This window comes from Carcharodon carcharias, chromosome 5, assembly GCF_017639515.1.
Source record: "Carcharodon carcharias isolate sCarCar2 chromosome 5, sCarCar2.pri, whole genome shotgun sequence".
NCBI classification, from domain to species: Eukaryota; Metazoa; Chordata; class Chondrichthyes; order Lamniformes; family Lamnidae; genus Carcharodon; species Carcharodon carcharias.
In genome coordinates, this window is record NC_054471.1 from 14,813,829 (window position 1) to 14,829,655 (window position 15,827).

The 15,827-nt window shown below is 43.6% G+C and overlaps 1 protein-coding gene across 4 annotated transcripts in view; it reads left to right on the forward strand.

Annotated features, from left to right (window-relative positions):
- tjap1 (tight junction associated protein 1 (peripheral)) overlaps positions 1–15,827 on the forward strand; it is a 443,700-nt gene that overhangs the window by 168,283 nt on the left and 259,590 nt on the right. For all 4 annotated transcript variants that reach the window (XM_041188727.1, XM_041188728.1, XM_041188731.1 and 1 more), the window contains one exon: positions 13,394–13,422. In XM_041188727.1, the coding sequence (XP_041044661.1) occupies positions 13,394–13,422 (29 nt within the window). The remainder of the gene's footprint in view (positions 1–13,393; positions 13,423–15,827) is intronic.

The following is a 15,827-nucleotide window of genomic DNA, read 5'->3' on the forward strand; positions in this document are numbered from 1 at the left end:
AAAAGAGCTGAACTCCCGAGGTGAGGTGAGAGTGACATCAAAGACACCATTTTACTGACTGTGGCATCAAGAAGCCGTAGCAAAACTTGAGTCAATGGGAATCGGGGGGAAAACTCTCTGCTGGTTGCAGTCATACCTAGCACACAGGAAGATGATTGTGGTTGTTGGAGGTCAGTCATCTCAGCTCCAGGGCATCACTGCAGGAGTTCCTCAGGGTAGTGTCCTAGGCCCAACCACCTTCAGCTGCTTCATCAATGACCTTCCTTCCTTCATAAGGTCAGAAGTGGGGATGTTCACTGATGATTGTACAATGTTCAGCACCATTCGCAACTGCTCAGATACTGAAGAAGTCCATGTCCAAATGCAGCAAGACCTGGACAATATCAAGGCTTGGGCTGACAAGTGGCAAGTAACATTCGCGCCACACAAGGTCAGCCAATGATTGTCTCCAAGAGAGAATCTAACCATTGCCCATTTATGTTCAATGGCATTACCATTGCTGAATTCCCCACTATCAACATCCTGGGGGTTACCATTGACCAGAAACTGAACTGGACTAGCCATATAAATACTGTGGCTACCAGAGGCTAGGAATTAATTTGACCATGACTTATTTTATGTGAAGAAGGTTATTTGGTTGAGGTATTGAAGCACTGCCTGCAATATGGGACTGTACTCCAACATGAACCAGTGCTTTCTATTTATTATTCCAGCCAGAGGATGAAATAGAATATTATTATAAACAGAAGGCTGCTGAAAGATATAATCTGAGCAAACTATTTGCTCGGGAACTTTCTTAGGACCTAGTGCAGTAGGAACACCACAGAAGAAATGGGTATGGTTTTTTCTATACACATAAGTGTAACTGACTATAATGCGTGTGTGGCTCTTGGTATATATTTTAATTCAATTGAGGCTGCTAAAGACATGTTTCAGGTTTGGCTGCATAACAAATCAACACTTATGGGATAGTGTTGACTCTTGATACAGACATGAGGGAGGAAGGAGTAGAGTGATCCAGGGGCAGGCTGGGAAGAGATTGGAGTGAGAGGAAACTTTTGTGAAGTATAAACACTGACATAATTGTATGGAATAGCCGATTTCCATGCTGTAGATTCTATGCAATGTCATTGAATTGAGCCAGGTCATGCCACTGAATCCATGATGTGCACAGCACAGAAGGCTATTCAGCCCATTCAGTCTGCAAACCAGTTAGTCCCACTCCTCCACTCTTTCCTCATCTTCCAGCAATATCTTCTCTTTCAACTATTTATCCATTTACCTTTTTAGGAAAACTATTGAATCTTTATTCACCACCATATCAGGAGGAACTACTTAAGTTCCTCCTTTTGTCGTCTCTGGTTCTTTTGCCTGTCGCCTTGATTTTCTTTCATTTATGGATGTGGGTGTCACTGGCTAGGCCAGCAGTTAGTGCCCATCCTAATTGCCCTTGAGAAGATAGTGATGAGCCCCCTTCATGTGGTGTAGGTACACCCATAGTGCTGTGAGGGAGGGAGTTCCAGGACTTTGATTCAGCGACAGTGAAAGAACAGCAATATATTTCCAAGTCAGGAGGGTGAGTGGCTTGGAGGGGAACTTCCAAGTGGTGGTGTTGCCATCTATTTGCTGCCCTTGTTCTTCTAGATTGTAGAGGTTACAAGTGTGGAAGTTGCTGATGAAAGAGCCTTGGTGAGTTGTTGCAGTGCACCTTGTCGATGGTACACACTGCTGCTACTGTGTATCGATGATGGAGGGAGTGAATGTTGAAGGTGGTGGATCGGGTGCCAATCAAGCGGGCTGCTTTGTTCTGGATGGTGTCGAGCTTTTTGAGTGTTGTTGGAACTGCACTCATCCAGGCAAGTGGGAGCATTCCATCACACTCCTGACTTGTGTCTTATAAATAGTGGACAGGCTTTGGGGTTAGTGGTAAACCCCCCCCCCCAGGCTGTCTATAGTGTCAAGGGACAATGGTTAGATTCTCTCTTGTTGGAGATGGTCGTTGCCTGACACTTGTGTGGCGCAAATGTTACTTGCCACTTGTCAGCCCAAACCTGGATATTGTCCTGTTCTTGCTGCATTTGGACATGGACTGAAGAGTCGCGAATTGTTCTTAACTTTGTACAATAGCATGAACATCCCCACTTCTGACCTTTTATAAACATACGAACTAAAAGCAGGAGTAGGCCACTTGGTCCTTTGAGCCTGTTCCGCCATTTAATAAGATCAGGGTTGATCTGACTGCAATCTTCCGCTGACCCGTGATAACCTTTCACTCCCTAGTTTATCAAGAACCTATCTTGCTCTGCCTTGAAAACATTCAAAGACTCTCTTCCTCAAAAGGCCGTGGAAGAAGAGTTCCAAAGACTCACGAACCTCAGAGGAAAAGTTTCTTCTCATCTCTGTCTTAAATGGGCGGTCCCTTATTTTTAAACAATGATCCTAGTTCTAGATTCTCCCACAAGAGGAAAGATCCTCTCCACATCCACCCTGTCAAGACCCCTCAGGATCTTGTATTTTTCAACGATGATGGAAGGAAGCTCATTGATGAAGCAGCTGAAGATGGCTGGGCCTAGGGCACTACCCTGAGGAACCCCTGCAGTGATGTCCTGGAACTGAGATGACTGACTTCCAACCACCACAACCACCTTCCTTAGCACTTGGTATGACTGCAACTAGAGGAAAGCTTTCCCCCTGCTTCCCATTGACTCAAGTTTTGCTCCGACTCCTTGATGCCACACTAAGTCAAATGCTGCGTTAATGTCGAGGCCAGTCACTCTCACCTCACCTTTGGAGTTCAGCTCTTTTGTCCCATGTTTGAACCAAGGCTGTAATGAGGTCAGGAGCTGAGTGGCCCTGGCAGAACCCAAACTGTGAGTAGGTTATTGCTAAGCAAGGGCCGCTTGATAGCATTGTTGATGAGCCCTTCCACCGCTTTACTAATGGTTGAAAGTGGACCGATGGGGCAGTAATTGGCCGAGTTGAATTTGTCCTGCTTTTTGTGTACAAGCCATACCTGGACAATTTTCCACATTGCCGGGTAGATGCCAGTGTTGTAGCTGTACTGGTACAGCTTGGCTAGGAGCACAGCATGTCCTGGAGCACAAGCCTTTAGTACTATTGCCAGGATATTTTCTGGGACCATAGCCTTTGTAGTATACAGTGCCTTCAGCCTTTCTTGACATCACATGGAATGAATCAAATTGGTTTAAGACTGGCATCTGTGATGTTGGGAACCTTTGGAAGAGACCGAGATGAATCATTCGATTGGCACTTCTGGCTGACGACTGTTGCAAATGCTTCAGCCTTACCTTTTGCACTGATGTGCTGGGCTCCCCTATCATTGAGGTTGGGGATATTTGTGGAGCCTCCTCCTCCAGTGAGTTGTTTAATTGTCCAATAGCATTCATAGCTGGATGTGGCAGCACTCAGAACTTAGATCTGATTCATTGGTTGTGGAATCGCTTAGCTCTGCTTATAACTTGGCTGCTTAGGCTGTTTGGCATGCAAGTAGCCTTGTAGCTTCACTAGGTTGACACCTCATTTTTAGGTATGCCTGGTGCTACTCCTGGCATGCCCTCCTGCACACTTCATTGAACCAGGATTGATCGCCTGGTTCGGTGGTAGTGGTAGATTGGGGGATATGCCGGGCCATGAGGCTACAGATTGTCGTTGTGTAGGTTATTCCTAACACCTGGGTTCGGAGGTTTACTCTGGATATCAGTGACCCAAAACTCGGAACTTTGCTCAAAACAATTACACTTTATTGTTTGATTTCTGTTATAGTCAGTTCAATACTACTTATACTAGAGACTACTCACCCCTTGCTTTGGTTGCTTGGTTTCGCTGAGAAACAGACAGGATTGGGTTGTTGATCCGTCCTTTTCCATTCTCTGTTTGGATAGCTGACCAGGCGATCCCCCTTCCTTGTCCGGCTGCAGCGATAGCCTCGAGCTTAATGAACCCTGTGCTTAAATAGGCCTCTGCTTCCGGCCCTGCCATATACACACTTTCTGATAGGTCCTTTCTCTGATAGCGACAGCCCATGATTGGCTCTTTTCTTTGATTGTGATGGTCCATGATTGGCTTCTTTCTCTGATAGCAACGGTCAGTGGTTGGCTCATTTTCACCTGCGGTAGCCCTCCCTAGAGCAGGAAGCTACTCACAGCAAGTTTGGCCAATCTCCTCCTTGATCTGAAACAAAAACAAAAAATGCTGGAAAAACTCTGCAGGTCTGACAGCATCTGTGGAGAGAAAGACAGAGTTAACGTTTCGAGTCCATATGACTCTTCTTTCTCTCTCCACAGATGTTGTCAAAATACCTTTTGTCCTTACTTTGAGTTTTCAGCAAACAAATTAACACAATATTTGTAATCAAAAAGGTCACAAACTGGTAAGGAAAAACAGCTGTTGCCTGGCTTTTAACCATTTATTGCCTGGCCTTTAACAAGTCACCTTCCTAACATTAGCACAAAACCATGAACACAGCATAAAGATTCTCTGTTAACTCATTTGTAGAAGTTAGCCAATGTTAGGCTTACAATTACTATTTAACATTATTTATAAGCTTAGCTTTTCACTGTATCCATAAAAAGCTTCCACAAAGTTATGACCCTGTTATTATATTCAAAATTCTGCTGCTGCTGATGGCCCACTTCGCCAAATGGTTGACATTGAGTTGAGCTCAATATTGAGTCGCTAGATCTGTGTGAAATCCATCCCATTTAGCACAGTTGTGGTGCCATACGACACAATGGAGAGTATCCTCAATGTGAGGACAGAACTTCACCTCCACAAGGACTATGCGGTGGTCACTCCTACTGATACTGTCACGGACAGATGCATCTACGCCAGACAGGTTGGTGAGAAAGAAGTCAACTATGTTTTCCCCTCTTGTTGCTACAGGCCCAATCTAGTAGCTTTGTCCTTTGGGACTCAGCCAGCTTGATCAGTAGTGATGCTATTGAGCTACTCTTGGTGATGGATATTGAAGTCCCCCACCCAGAGTACATTCTGCGCCCTTGCCACCCTCAGTGCTTCCTGCAAGTGGTGTTCAACATGAAGGAGCGCTGATTCACCAGCTGAGGGAGGGCGGTACGTGGTAATCAGCAGGAGGTTTCCTTGCCCATGTTTGACCTGATGCCATGAGACATCATGGGGTCCAGAGCCGATACTGCGGACTCCCAGGGCAACTCCCTTCCACTGTGCCGCCACCTCTGCTGGGTCTGTCCTGATGGACATACCCAGGGATGGTGATGGTGGTGTCTGGGGCATGATCTTTAAAGTATGATTCTCTGAGTATGACTATGTCAGGCTGTTGCTTGACTAGTCTATGAGACAGCTCTCCCAATTTTGGTGCAAGCCCCCAGCTATTAGTAAGGAGGACTTTACAGGGTCGACAGGGCTCAGTTTGCCATTGTCGTTTCAAGTTCCTACATCAATGCCTGGTGCTCTGTCTGGTTTCATTTCTAATTGACTTGTTTTTAGCAATTTGATACAACTGAGTGGCTTGCTAGGCTGTTTCAAAGGGCATTTAAGTGTCAACCACCTTACTGTGGGTCTGGAGTCACATGTAGGCCAGACCGGGTAAGGATGGCAGATTTCTTTCCCTAAAGGGACATTAGTGAACCAGATGGGTTTTTACAACAATCAACAGTGGTTTCATGGTCATCATCATTAGATTATCTTTTAATTCCAGATTTTTATTGAATTCAAACTTCACCATCTGTCATGCTGGGATTCGAACCCAGGTCCTGAGAGCATTACCCTGGGTCTCTGGATTACTAGTCCAATGACAATACCACCTCCCCTCCTCTAAGGCTCCTTGCTACCCTAGTCCTCAACTTGTATCTTTCTAGTTTCTTTGCCAGTTCACTCATGCCCCCTGAGTTCATCATGTCCATGAGACCCACCCCCTCTCTCCCTTATAGGAACATGGCTGATCTGATATTTGTCTGCCCCTATAGCCCTTGACTCTCTTGCGTAATAAAAATCAGTCTAACTGTGCCTTAAATGAATTCGAAGACCCAGATACTTTGATAAAAGCAAAATGCTGCAGATGCTGGAAATCTGAAATAAAAACAGAAAATGCTGGAAAAACTCAGCAGGTCTAAAAGCACCTGTGGAGAGAAAAACAGTTTTAACGTTTCGAGCCTGTATGACTCTTCAGAGATAAAGAGAAGTAAAAATGTGTTCAAATTTATACTGTTTAAGGGGGGTGGAGCAGGTGAAGCTGGATAGAAGGCCAGCGATAGGTGGGGGCAAGGGAGAGATTGACAAAGATGTCATGAACAAAAGTGGAAAGGGAGTGTTAATGGTAGTGATACAGGCTAAAGGAGGTGCTGATGGCGGTATTATGGTAAGAAAGCAGAATGTGATAATAGCAGGACAAGGGTAAGCACTCTGTTCCTGAGTGCTATCTTTTAACCTAATTTCCCAGTTCACCTTAGCCAACTCTGCCTTCGTATTCTCATAGTTACCTTTATGTAAGTTTAAAATGCTAGTTATGGATCCACACTTCTCCATTTCAAACTGAACATGAAATTCTATTGTGTTATTATTGCTATCATCCAGAGGCTCCTTTACCAACATATGAAAATACGAATTAGGAGCAGGAATAAGCCACTTGGCCCCTCGGGTCTGCTCCGCTATTCAATAAGCTCTGATTGTAATCTCAACCCCACATTCCTGCCTACCCCCGATAGCCTTTCACCTCTTTGCTTATCAAGAATCTATCTAGCTCTGCCTCAAAAAATATTTGAAGGCTCTGTTTCTACCGTCTTTTCAGGAAGAGTTCCAAAGACTCATGACCCTCTGAGTGAAAACATTTCTCCTCACCTCTGTCCTGAATGGATGACCCTTTATTTTTAAACTGTGGCCCCTAGTACTAGATTCCCCTACAAGAGGAAATATCCTCTCCACATCCACCCTGTCAAGACAGCTCAGGATCTTCTATGTTTCAATCAAGCTGCCTCTTGCTCTTCTAAACTCCAGTGGATACAAGCCTAGCCTTTCATCATAGGACAACATGCCCATTCCCGGTATTAGTTTAGTAAACCTTCTCTGAACTGCTAATGCATTTACTTCCTTCCATAAATAAAGTGACCGATACTGTTCACGGTACTCTAGATGTGGTCCCACCAATGCCCTGTACAACTGAAACATAACATCCCTACTTTTGTATTCAATTCCTCTCGCAATAAGTGATAACATTCTGTTAGCTTCCCTAATCACTTGCTGTACCTGCCCTGCTATAACGTCTCTAATAATAGCTTCTAACCTTTTCCCTATGACAGATGTTAAGCTAACTGGTCTATAGTTTCCTGCTTTCTGTCATCCTCCCTTTTTGAATACAGGAGTTACATTTGCTATTTTCCAATCAAATGGATCCTTACCCGAATCTAGGGAATTTTGAAAAATTGAGACCAATGCACCAACTGTCTCACTAGCCACTTGTTTTAAGACCCGAGGATGAAGTCCATCAGGACCCGGGCATTGTCAGCCCATAGCAACCAAACTTCCAAGTTTGCTCAGTACCACTTCCTTGGTGATTGTAATTCTCCTGAGTTCCTCCTTGCATTTCCTGAATTGCAGCTATTTCTGGGATTTTTTTTTTATTTGTTCATGGGTTCGGGCATCACTGGCTAGATCAGCATTTATTGCCCATCCCTAATTGCCCTTGTTCAGAGGGTATTTAAGAGTTAACCACATTGCTGTGGGTCTGGACTCTCATGTAGGCCAGACCAGGTAAGTTGAGCAGATTTCCTTCCCTCAAGGACAACAGTGAACCGGATGGGTTTTTATGACAGATTTTCATTGAATTCAAATTCTACCATCTGCTGTCTTCTGAATTATCAGTCCAGTGCCAATATCACTATGCCACCGCCTCCCTTGTTACTTGCATCCTCTATAGCGAAGACCGATACAAAATACTGGTTCAATTCATCTGCCCTCCTTATTTTCCAATATTAGTTCCCCAGACTCACTTCCTCTTGACCAACATTCACTTGGTTAACTCTTTTTAAAAATATCTATAGAAACTCTTAGTATCCGTCTTTATACTTCTAGCTAGCTTTCTCTCATTCTCTAAAAGATTGGTAAGGAAAGAAAGATTAGTCATTTTTTGCTGTTTTTTTTATTCGGTCCAGTTATCTGACTTATCACCTGTCTTTCCTGCTTTTTCTTTAAGTTTGATACTATCTTTAACTTTTTTAGTTAACCACAGATGGTGGGTCCTCCCCTTTTGAATTTTTCTTTCTCGTTGGAATGTATCTATTCTGTCTATTCTGAAATACCGCCTTAACTGGCTGCCACTGCACCTCCATTGACCTATCCCTTATCCTAATTTGTCAGTTCACTTTAGCTCGTTGTGCTTTCATGCCCTCATAATTGCCTTTATTTAAGTTTAAAATACTAGTCTTAGACCCACTCTTCTCTCCCTCAAACTGAATGTAAAATTCAATCAATCAGAATCACAGTGCAGAAGAGGCCATTCGGCCCAATGAGTCTGCACCAACACGTGAGAAACACGTGACCTACCTACCTAATCCCATTTACCAGCACTTGGCCCATAACCTTGAATGTTATGATGTGCCAAGTGCTCGTATTATAATCGCTGCTACCTTAGGGCACCTTCGCTATGAGGTCATTAATTAATCCTATCTCATTGCACAACACTAGGTCTAGTATAGCCTGCTGTCTGGTTGGTGCTAGAACATGCTGTTCTAAGAAACTATCCTGAAAATCTTCTATGAATTCCTTATCTAAGCTACCTTTTCCCATCTGATTTTCTCAGTCTATATGCAGGTTAAAATCCCCTATGAATCTCGCCGTACCTCTAATAAACTCCCATTATTTTTTCTTTTCTACCCCATCCCAGCACAGTGGGTACTGTTAGGAAGCCTCTGCACCACTCCCACAAGTGACTTCTTGCCTTAATCATCTCTCATCTCTTGCCAAACCATTTCTACATCCTGATTTCATGAACTTAGGCCATTCCTCTCTAATGTGCTAATGCCATCAGAGCCACCCCTGTCCCCTTTTCTAGCTTCCTGTCCTTCCTAAATGTCCTGTACACTTCAATATTCAGGTCCCAACCTATGTCACCCTGCAGCCATGTCTCTTTAATGGCTATCAGATCCTGCTTATTTATTTTTATTTGCATTATCAGTTTATCTGTTTTCTTTCGAATGCTACGTGCACTTCAGACACAGAGCCTTCAGTTTTGTCCTTTTATTATTTTTGGAACCTCTAGCCTTACCTGCTAATTTGCTCTTAGATTTGTATTCCCTGTTCTCTCTGTCCCTTCTTGCCACAGACTGTTTATCATTTCCCATATTGATACCTTTCTCTCTACTCTTTGATTTACCACATCTTCCCAAACTTGATCCCTTGCCCTTAATATTTAGTTTAAAACCCTCTTTACTGCCCTAGTTACGCAGCTCGCTAGTACACAGGTCCCCGGTTAAGGTGTATACCACCCCAGCAGTACAGCTTCCACTTTCCCTAGTACTGGTGCCAGTGCCCCACAAACCGGAATCACTTCACCCACCAGTCTTTGAGCCACATACTCATCTCTCTAATTTCCTGTACCCTATGCTAATTTGCACGTGGCTTAGGGAATAACCCAGAGGTTATAACCTTTGAGATTCTGCTTTTTAATTTAGTGCCTAGCTCCTCATGCTCTCTATGCAAAGCCTCTTTCCTAGTTCTACCTATATCATTGGTACCTACATGGACCAAGACAACTAGATTCTCCCCCTCCCACTGTAAGTTCCTCTTCAGCCCTGAGCAAATGTCCTGAAACATGGCACTAGGCAGGCAACACAGCCGTCTAGACTCTCGGCTGACGTCATAACCACGAGGTTATTGATTAATCCTGTCACATTGCACATTACCAGGTCTAGGAGAGCTTGCTCCCTGGTTCGTACTAGAAAGTACTGCTCTGAGAAACTGTCCCGAAGACATACTATGAACCCATTTCCTAGGCCATCTTTGCCAATCTGATTTTCCCAACCTACATATAGACTGAAGTTATTCCTGGTTATTCTGGTACCTTTCTTCCTGTATGCTCTGTTCTAAAGTGTAACTACTGTTAGGGATCCAATAAACTACTCCCACAAATTACTTCTTACCTTTACAATTTCTTATCTAAGAGTCATAGATTAGAGAGTCATGATGGTAGCAAAGGAGGTCACCTAGCCCATCGACTTGTGCCAGCTCTCTGTGCAACAAGAGTCAGTCCCATTCCCCTGTTCTATCCCTGTAACCCTGCAAGTTTATTTCCCTCAAGTGCCCATTCAATTTCCTTTTGAAATCTTTAATCAGTTCCACTTCCATCTCTCTCGTAAGTAGCAAGTTGCAGGTCATTACCACTGGACCCTATTCTCCCACGAACCTGGTGACTACCCAACTTCCCCTCCTAGTTTCCACCTTCTTTGACGTTAACAGTTCTTCCTCTTCAGGTGTTGTTCCTCCCTCCTTTAAAACTGCCATCAATGCTTCTCCCTTCAAAAAAGACCAACTTTTGATCCAATGATCCACCCAAACTACCATCCTATCTCCAATCTCCCTTCCCTCTCCAAAGTCCTTGAATGCATTGTATCCTCTACACTTTCCCTGGAATTCTATGTTTGAATCCCTCCAAACAAGTTTCCACCCCTGCCACACAGAACTGAAAAGGCCCTTATCAAAATCACAAATGATGTGCAAATGTGACTGTGACAAAGTTAAACTTGCCCTTCTCGTCCTCCTTGACCTTTCTGCAGCCTTTGACATGGTTAGTCACACCATGCTCCTCCGATGCCTCTCCACTATTGCCCAGCTGGGTGGACTGCTCTCATCTTGTTCCATTTTTATTTATCTGACCATAGATAGAAAGTTGCTTGCATTGGCTTCTCTTCTTCCCTCCACACATTTACCTTTGGTGTCCTACAACGTTCTAACCTTGACCCCCTCCCCCTTCATATTTGTCATTTATATGCTGCCATTCAGTGATAGCACCTGAAACCACAGTGTTCGTTTTCATGTGATGACACCCAGCTCAACCTCATCACAACATCTCTCTCGAAGACTCCACTTTTGCTAAACTATCAGATTGCTTATCTGACATCAAGTTCTAGATGAGCAGAAATGTCCTCCAATTTAATATTGCAAAGACTGAAGGCATTGTTTTCAACCCCCGTTCTCCCTAGCTACGGCTTCCCTCTGGTAACTGTCTAAGATTAAAGCAGTCTGTTCATAATCGTGGTATCATACTTGACCCCAATATGAACTTCCAACAACATATTCATTCCATCACTAATATTGCCTATTTGCACCTCATCACCTAACTCTGTCCCTGCCTCAACTTATCTGTTGCTGCATCTCTCATTTATGCCTTTGTCACCCTTAGACCCGACTATCCCAATGCACTCCAAGTTGGTGTCTCCCATTCTACCCCCTGTAAATGTGCATTCATCCAAACCCTGCAGCCTGTGTCCTAACTCTCTCAAAGTCCAGTTCCCCTATTAACCCTATCCTTGATGACCCACATTGGCTCCCAGTCAAGGAAAATCTTGATTTTAAACTTCTCATCCATGTTTTCAAATCTTTCTGTGGTTTGATACCCCCTTCCTGTCTAATCCTCTTCAGCCTCACAGCCCTCAGAAATAAGTGCCCTCATCAATTCTGGCCTCTATATCATCCCCAATTTCAGTCACTCCACCATTGGTTCAGTTGCCTAAGTCCTAAGCTCTGAAATTCCTCCCCCAAACCTCTCCAACTTTCTGTCTTTCTTTCCTCCTTTCAGATACCCCTTAAAATAAGCCTACCTCTATGACCAGGCTTCTGGCCCAAATAATTGGGGGAGGCGGTGGCATAGTGGTAGTGTCACTGCACTAGTATTCCAGAGACCCAGGGTCATGCTCTGGGAACCCGAGTTTGAACCCCACTACGTCAAATGGTGAAATTTGAATTCAGTAAAAGTCTGGAATTAAAAGTCTGATGATACCCACAAAACCATTGCTGATTGTCGTAAAAAACCACCATTTCACTAATGTCCTTTAGGGAAGGAAATCTGCCGTCCTTACCTGGTCTGGCCTTCATGTGACTCCAGACCCGCAGCAATGTGGTTGGCTCTTAAACATCCCCAAATGCCCTCTGAACAAGGGTATTTTGGGATGGGCAATAAATGCTGGCCTAGGCAGCGACACCCATATCCTATGAACAAATTCTTTTTCAAAAATTTGCCTTGTGTGGTTTGGTTTCAAATGTTGCTTGATAATATTTGTTTTATTACATTAAAGGTCCTATTACAAATACAATTTGTTGCACCATTTAACATGTGCTGATGCTCCTCATTCTTCTGACATCATCCAACAATTGTCTGCATTAAATTTCATCTGCCACCCATTACATTAGCCTCTGTGTCTTTTGAAGTCTATTACTATCTTCCTCACTGTTTACAACACTCCAAGTTTCAAATCATCTCACTGTTTACAACACTCCAAGTTTCAAGTCATCTGCAAATTGTGAAATTGTGCCCTGTGTCTTCAGGTAATTAATGTATATCTCAAACAGTAGTGGTTCTAGAAAAAATCACTTGACCTGTCTGCCTTGGAGATGAGTGAATCTGTTTAATCTGATGATAGGAATCGAGGTAAATAATCATTACTAATTCTGCCCACAATAACTACCAGTCAGCTTTCAAATATTGCACCAACCAGAACCAAATTGAGTTGCGCAGATGAAGACAGTTTTCTTTCTTGCAAGTTCTGCACTGATTTGACTGCATAATTGGTGTGGGTGTCTAGTCCAGACCAGTGAGTTCAAGTGATTTGGAGTTTTGTAATTGGTAATTGAACTCCTCTGTGCCAAATGTCTACATTCAGTTAAATCTTCTCATAGTCTCTGCCTGCATATTGTTCCAGTTATTGCCTGGCAATGAAATGCAGGACAGAAAAAGAACTTTAGCACCATTAATCAGTTGCTTTGACTAAAGGACTAATAAAGCCTGATAACACGCTGTCTACCAGTTGGTGCAGCCAGCATCACAAGCTTGTTTGCTATCCATTCTCCTCAATCAAATTGGAGTCAGAATAAACAAAGAGGGAGAGGAAGTCAGGCTCAGTCATCCAGCTAGCTTATCTTTTGGCAGCAAACAGGAATATCACCCTGTACCAGAGGCACTGGTCTCTGCCTTCAGAACCAGAGGCACTGGTCCAGAGGGATCAGCCTTCAGAGGCACTGGTCCAGAGGGATCAACCTGACTGTGGAATAATTACGAATGCAGAAACACATTATTTACTCGAGAATCCCAAGAGAAACTGTTGTGGATTCCATTAAATAATTGGAACATTTATGTCAATCCTAGATGGGTGTAATTGTTCTAACTGCTACACCTCTGCTTTCTTAACAGGAATCTCTTTCCGATGGAGACAGGATCAAGTAAGTTATTTTCTGTTACGATATGAAGTGTTACAATTTCTTTGGAATGGTGCTGTCTGCATCATGATGAGTGTTTAAAAAAGTCTGAGATCTTCCACATATTCGTATGCTATGGAATTACTGTTGGAAACAATCATTTGTATTTGATTCTGAACTAGTTTTCTTTGTTTTATGGTGAAGATATGATGCTCCTGTTTGATGCAGTTCATTAGTGTCTTAGTATGCTCGTTTCTTCCAAGTATGGTTGGGTCTGGCCATACTGATGGGGTGGGGGGAGGGGTGGTGTGGTGAGGTCGGGTCAGAGAGGGATAGGGTGGGGTGGGATGGGGCTAGGGTCGGGCCGGTCCTGGGAAGGGTGAGGGTGCGGAGTCACGTCGGGCCCAGATGGGTGGGGAGGGGGGCGGGGGTGGCAGCCCAACCCCAGGGGATACTGGGGGAGTCATGGGAGGGGTAGTCCCATGGGGATTGGAGGGTTAGAGGTAGTTGCATGGGGGGGCAGTGTGGTGGTGGGGTGAGACGTGAGGAGGATTGGGGGAGGGGGCCCGGGGGAGGTCAGTACAATAGTTACCCAGAAGTTAAGTGGTTTGCATTCTTCTAACTTTTTCTGGGTAACTATTACTCTAAGAATATTACAACTGAAGTTTGCGATTTAAATCACATTTTCAGATGGCTCCCAGTGCAGGGCAATTGCCCAAAGGAAGTTCGAACTTCTCGGACAATTGCCGTGCAATCCTTACCTGACGACTTGCCGGGGGTGTTGGTTCCCAGCACATCTTTGGCGTACACCTCAGATGCACTGCCCTGGAGCTCAAAGTTATAACCCAATACAAACAACCTTGGAAATCTGAAATAAATTCAGAAAATGCTGGAAATGCTCAGCAGGTATTGCTGCATCTGTGGAGAGAATCAGAGTTCATGTTTCAAGCCTGTTGACTGTTCTGATGAGAGGTCATCAACCTGAATTGCTAACTTTGATTCTTTCTGCATAGATGCTGCCTTTGCTGCTGAGTGGTTCTAACATTTTATGTTTTCTATTAGTAACAGCACCTTGGATTTAAAATACATCTTTAATATAGGGAACTATCTTGAGGGACTTCACAGGAGCATAATCACACACAAATCGACACTGGAAGCTGAAAAGGGACCTGGTTCAAATGGATTGGAATCAAAAATAAGCATGTAAAATAGTAAAAGAGCAATGCAAGACCTTTAGAGGAGAGATAATTCAGAAGTAGATTAGACGAGAAGGAAAGGAGGGCATGCAAAGCTGGAGGTCTGTGGATGACCCAAGATATAAAGGGTAAAATTAAAGAGAAAAAATCAGCTGATGATAAATGCCAGGTTCATAAAGAGAAGCAAGTTGAATAAAGGAGGTACGTGGAGAACTGCAAAAGGAAATAAGATGGTCAAAGAGGGTTTGAGAATAGATTCTTGATAAAAGTAAATCCAAAAGTCTTTTATAAAAATGAATAGTAAAAGGGGAGTAAAATCAAATGTGATGGCGATTAGTTAGGGAAAAATATCTTCCTGTGAAAGACTGAGGTCCGAAATGAGTAACTTGAATCTGTCTTCACTGAAGACGATGCAGTTAATGTCAGAGTAAAGGAGGAGAGGCAGAGAAATTAGAAGGCTGGCAGTTGAGCAATAGATGCTGACTTTGCCAGCAACACCCCCATACAAGGAAAGAAAACAATAGCATTCAAAAGTAGAAAGGTCACCGGGTCTGGATGAAAATGAAAAGCAGGGATTGCAGAGGATCAAGCCACAATATCATTCTCAAGAACAGTTGAGGAAAAGTGCTGGCCTTGCCAGCAACACACTCATCCCCATGACAAGTGAAAGAAATCTGATAATCCTCATGTGATATGCAAGTGATCCCAGAGGACTGGAGGTTTGCAAATTGCGCGTTTAAAAAATGTGGAGAGATAAACCTGGTAACTAGAGGTCAGTCAGTCTGATATTGGTGATAGAAGAGTGAGATAAACCTGGCAACTACAGGCCAATCAGCCTGATATTGGTGAAACAGGAAGGAGATGAACTGGTAACCACAAGTCAGTCAGTCAGTCTGATATTGATGATAAAAGAGGGAGATAAACCTGGTAACTGTGGGTCAGTCAGTCTGATATTGGTGAACGAGGAAAGAGGTAAAAGCAAAAAAACTGAGGATGCTGGAAATCCAGAACAAAATTAAAAATACCTGGAAAAACTCAGCAGGTCTGACAGCCTCAGCAGCGAGGAACAAGTTAATGTTTCTAGTCTGTATGGCTCTTCGACAGAACAGGTAACTCTAGTAATACCGGTCAGTCAATCTGATATTGGTGAAAGGGGAGAGAGCTAAACCTGGTAACTATAGGTCAGTTAGCCTGATATTGGTGATAGATGAGAAAGATAAACTAGGTAACTGC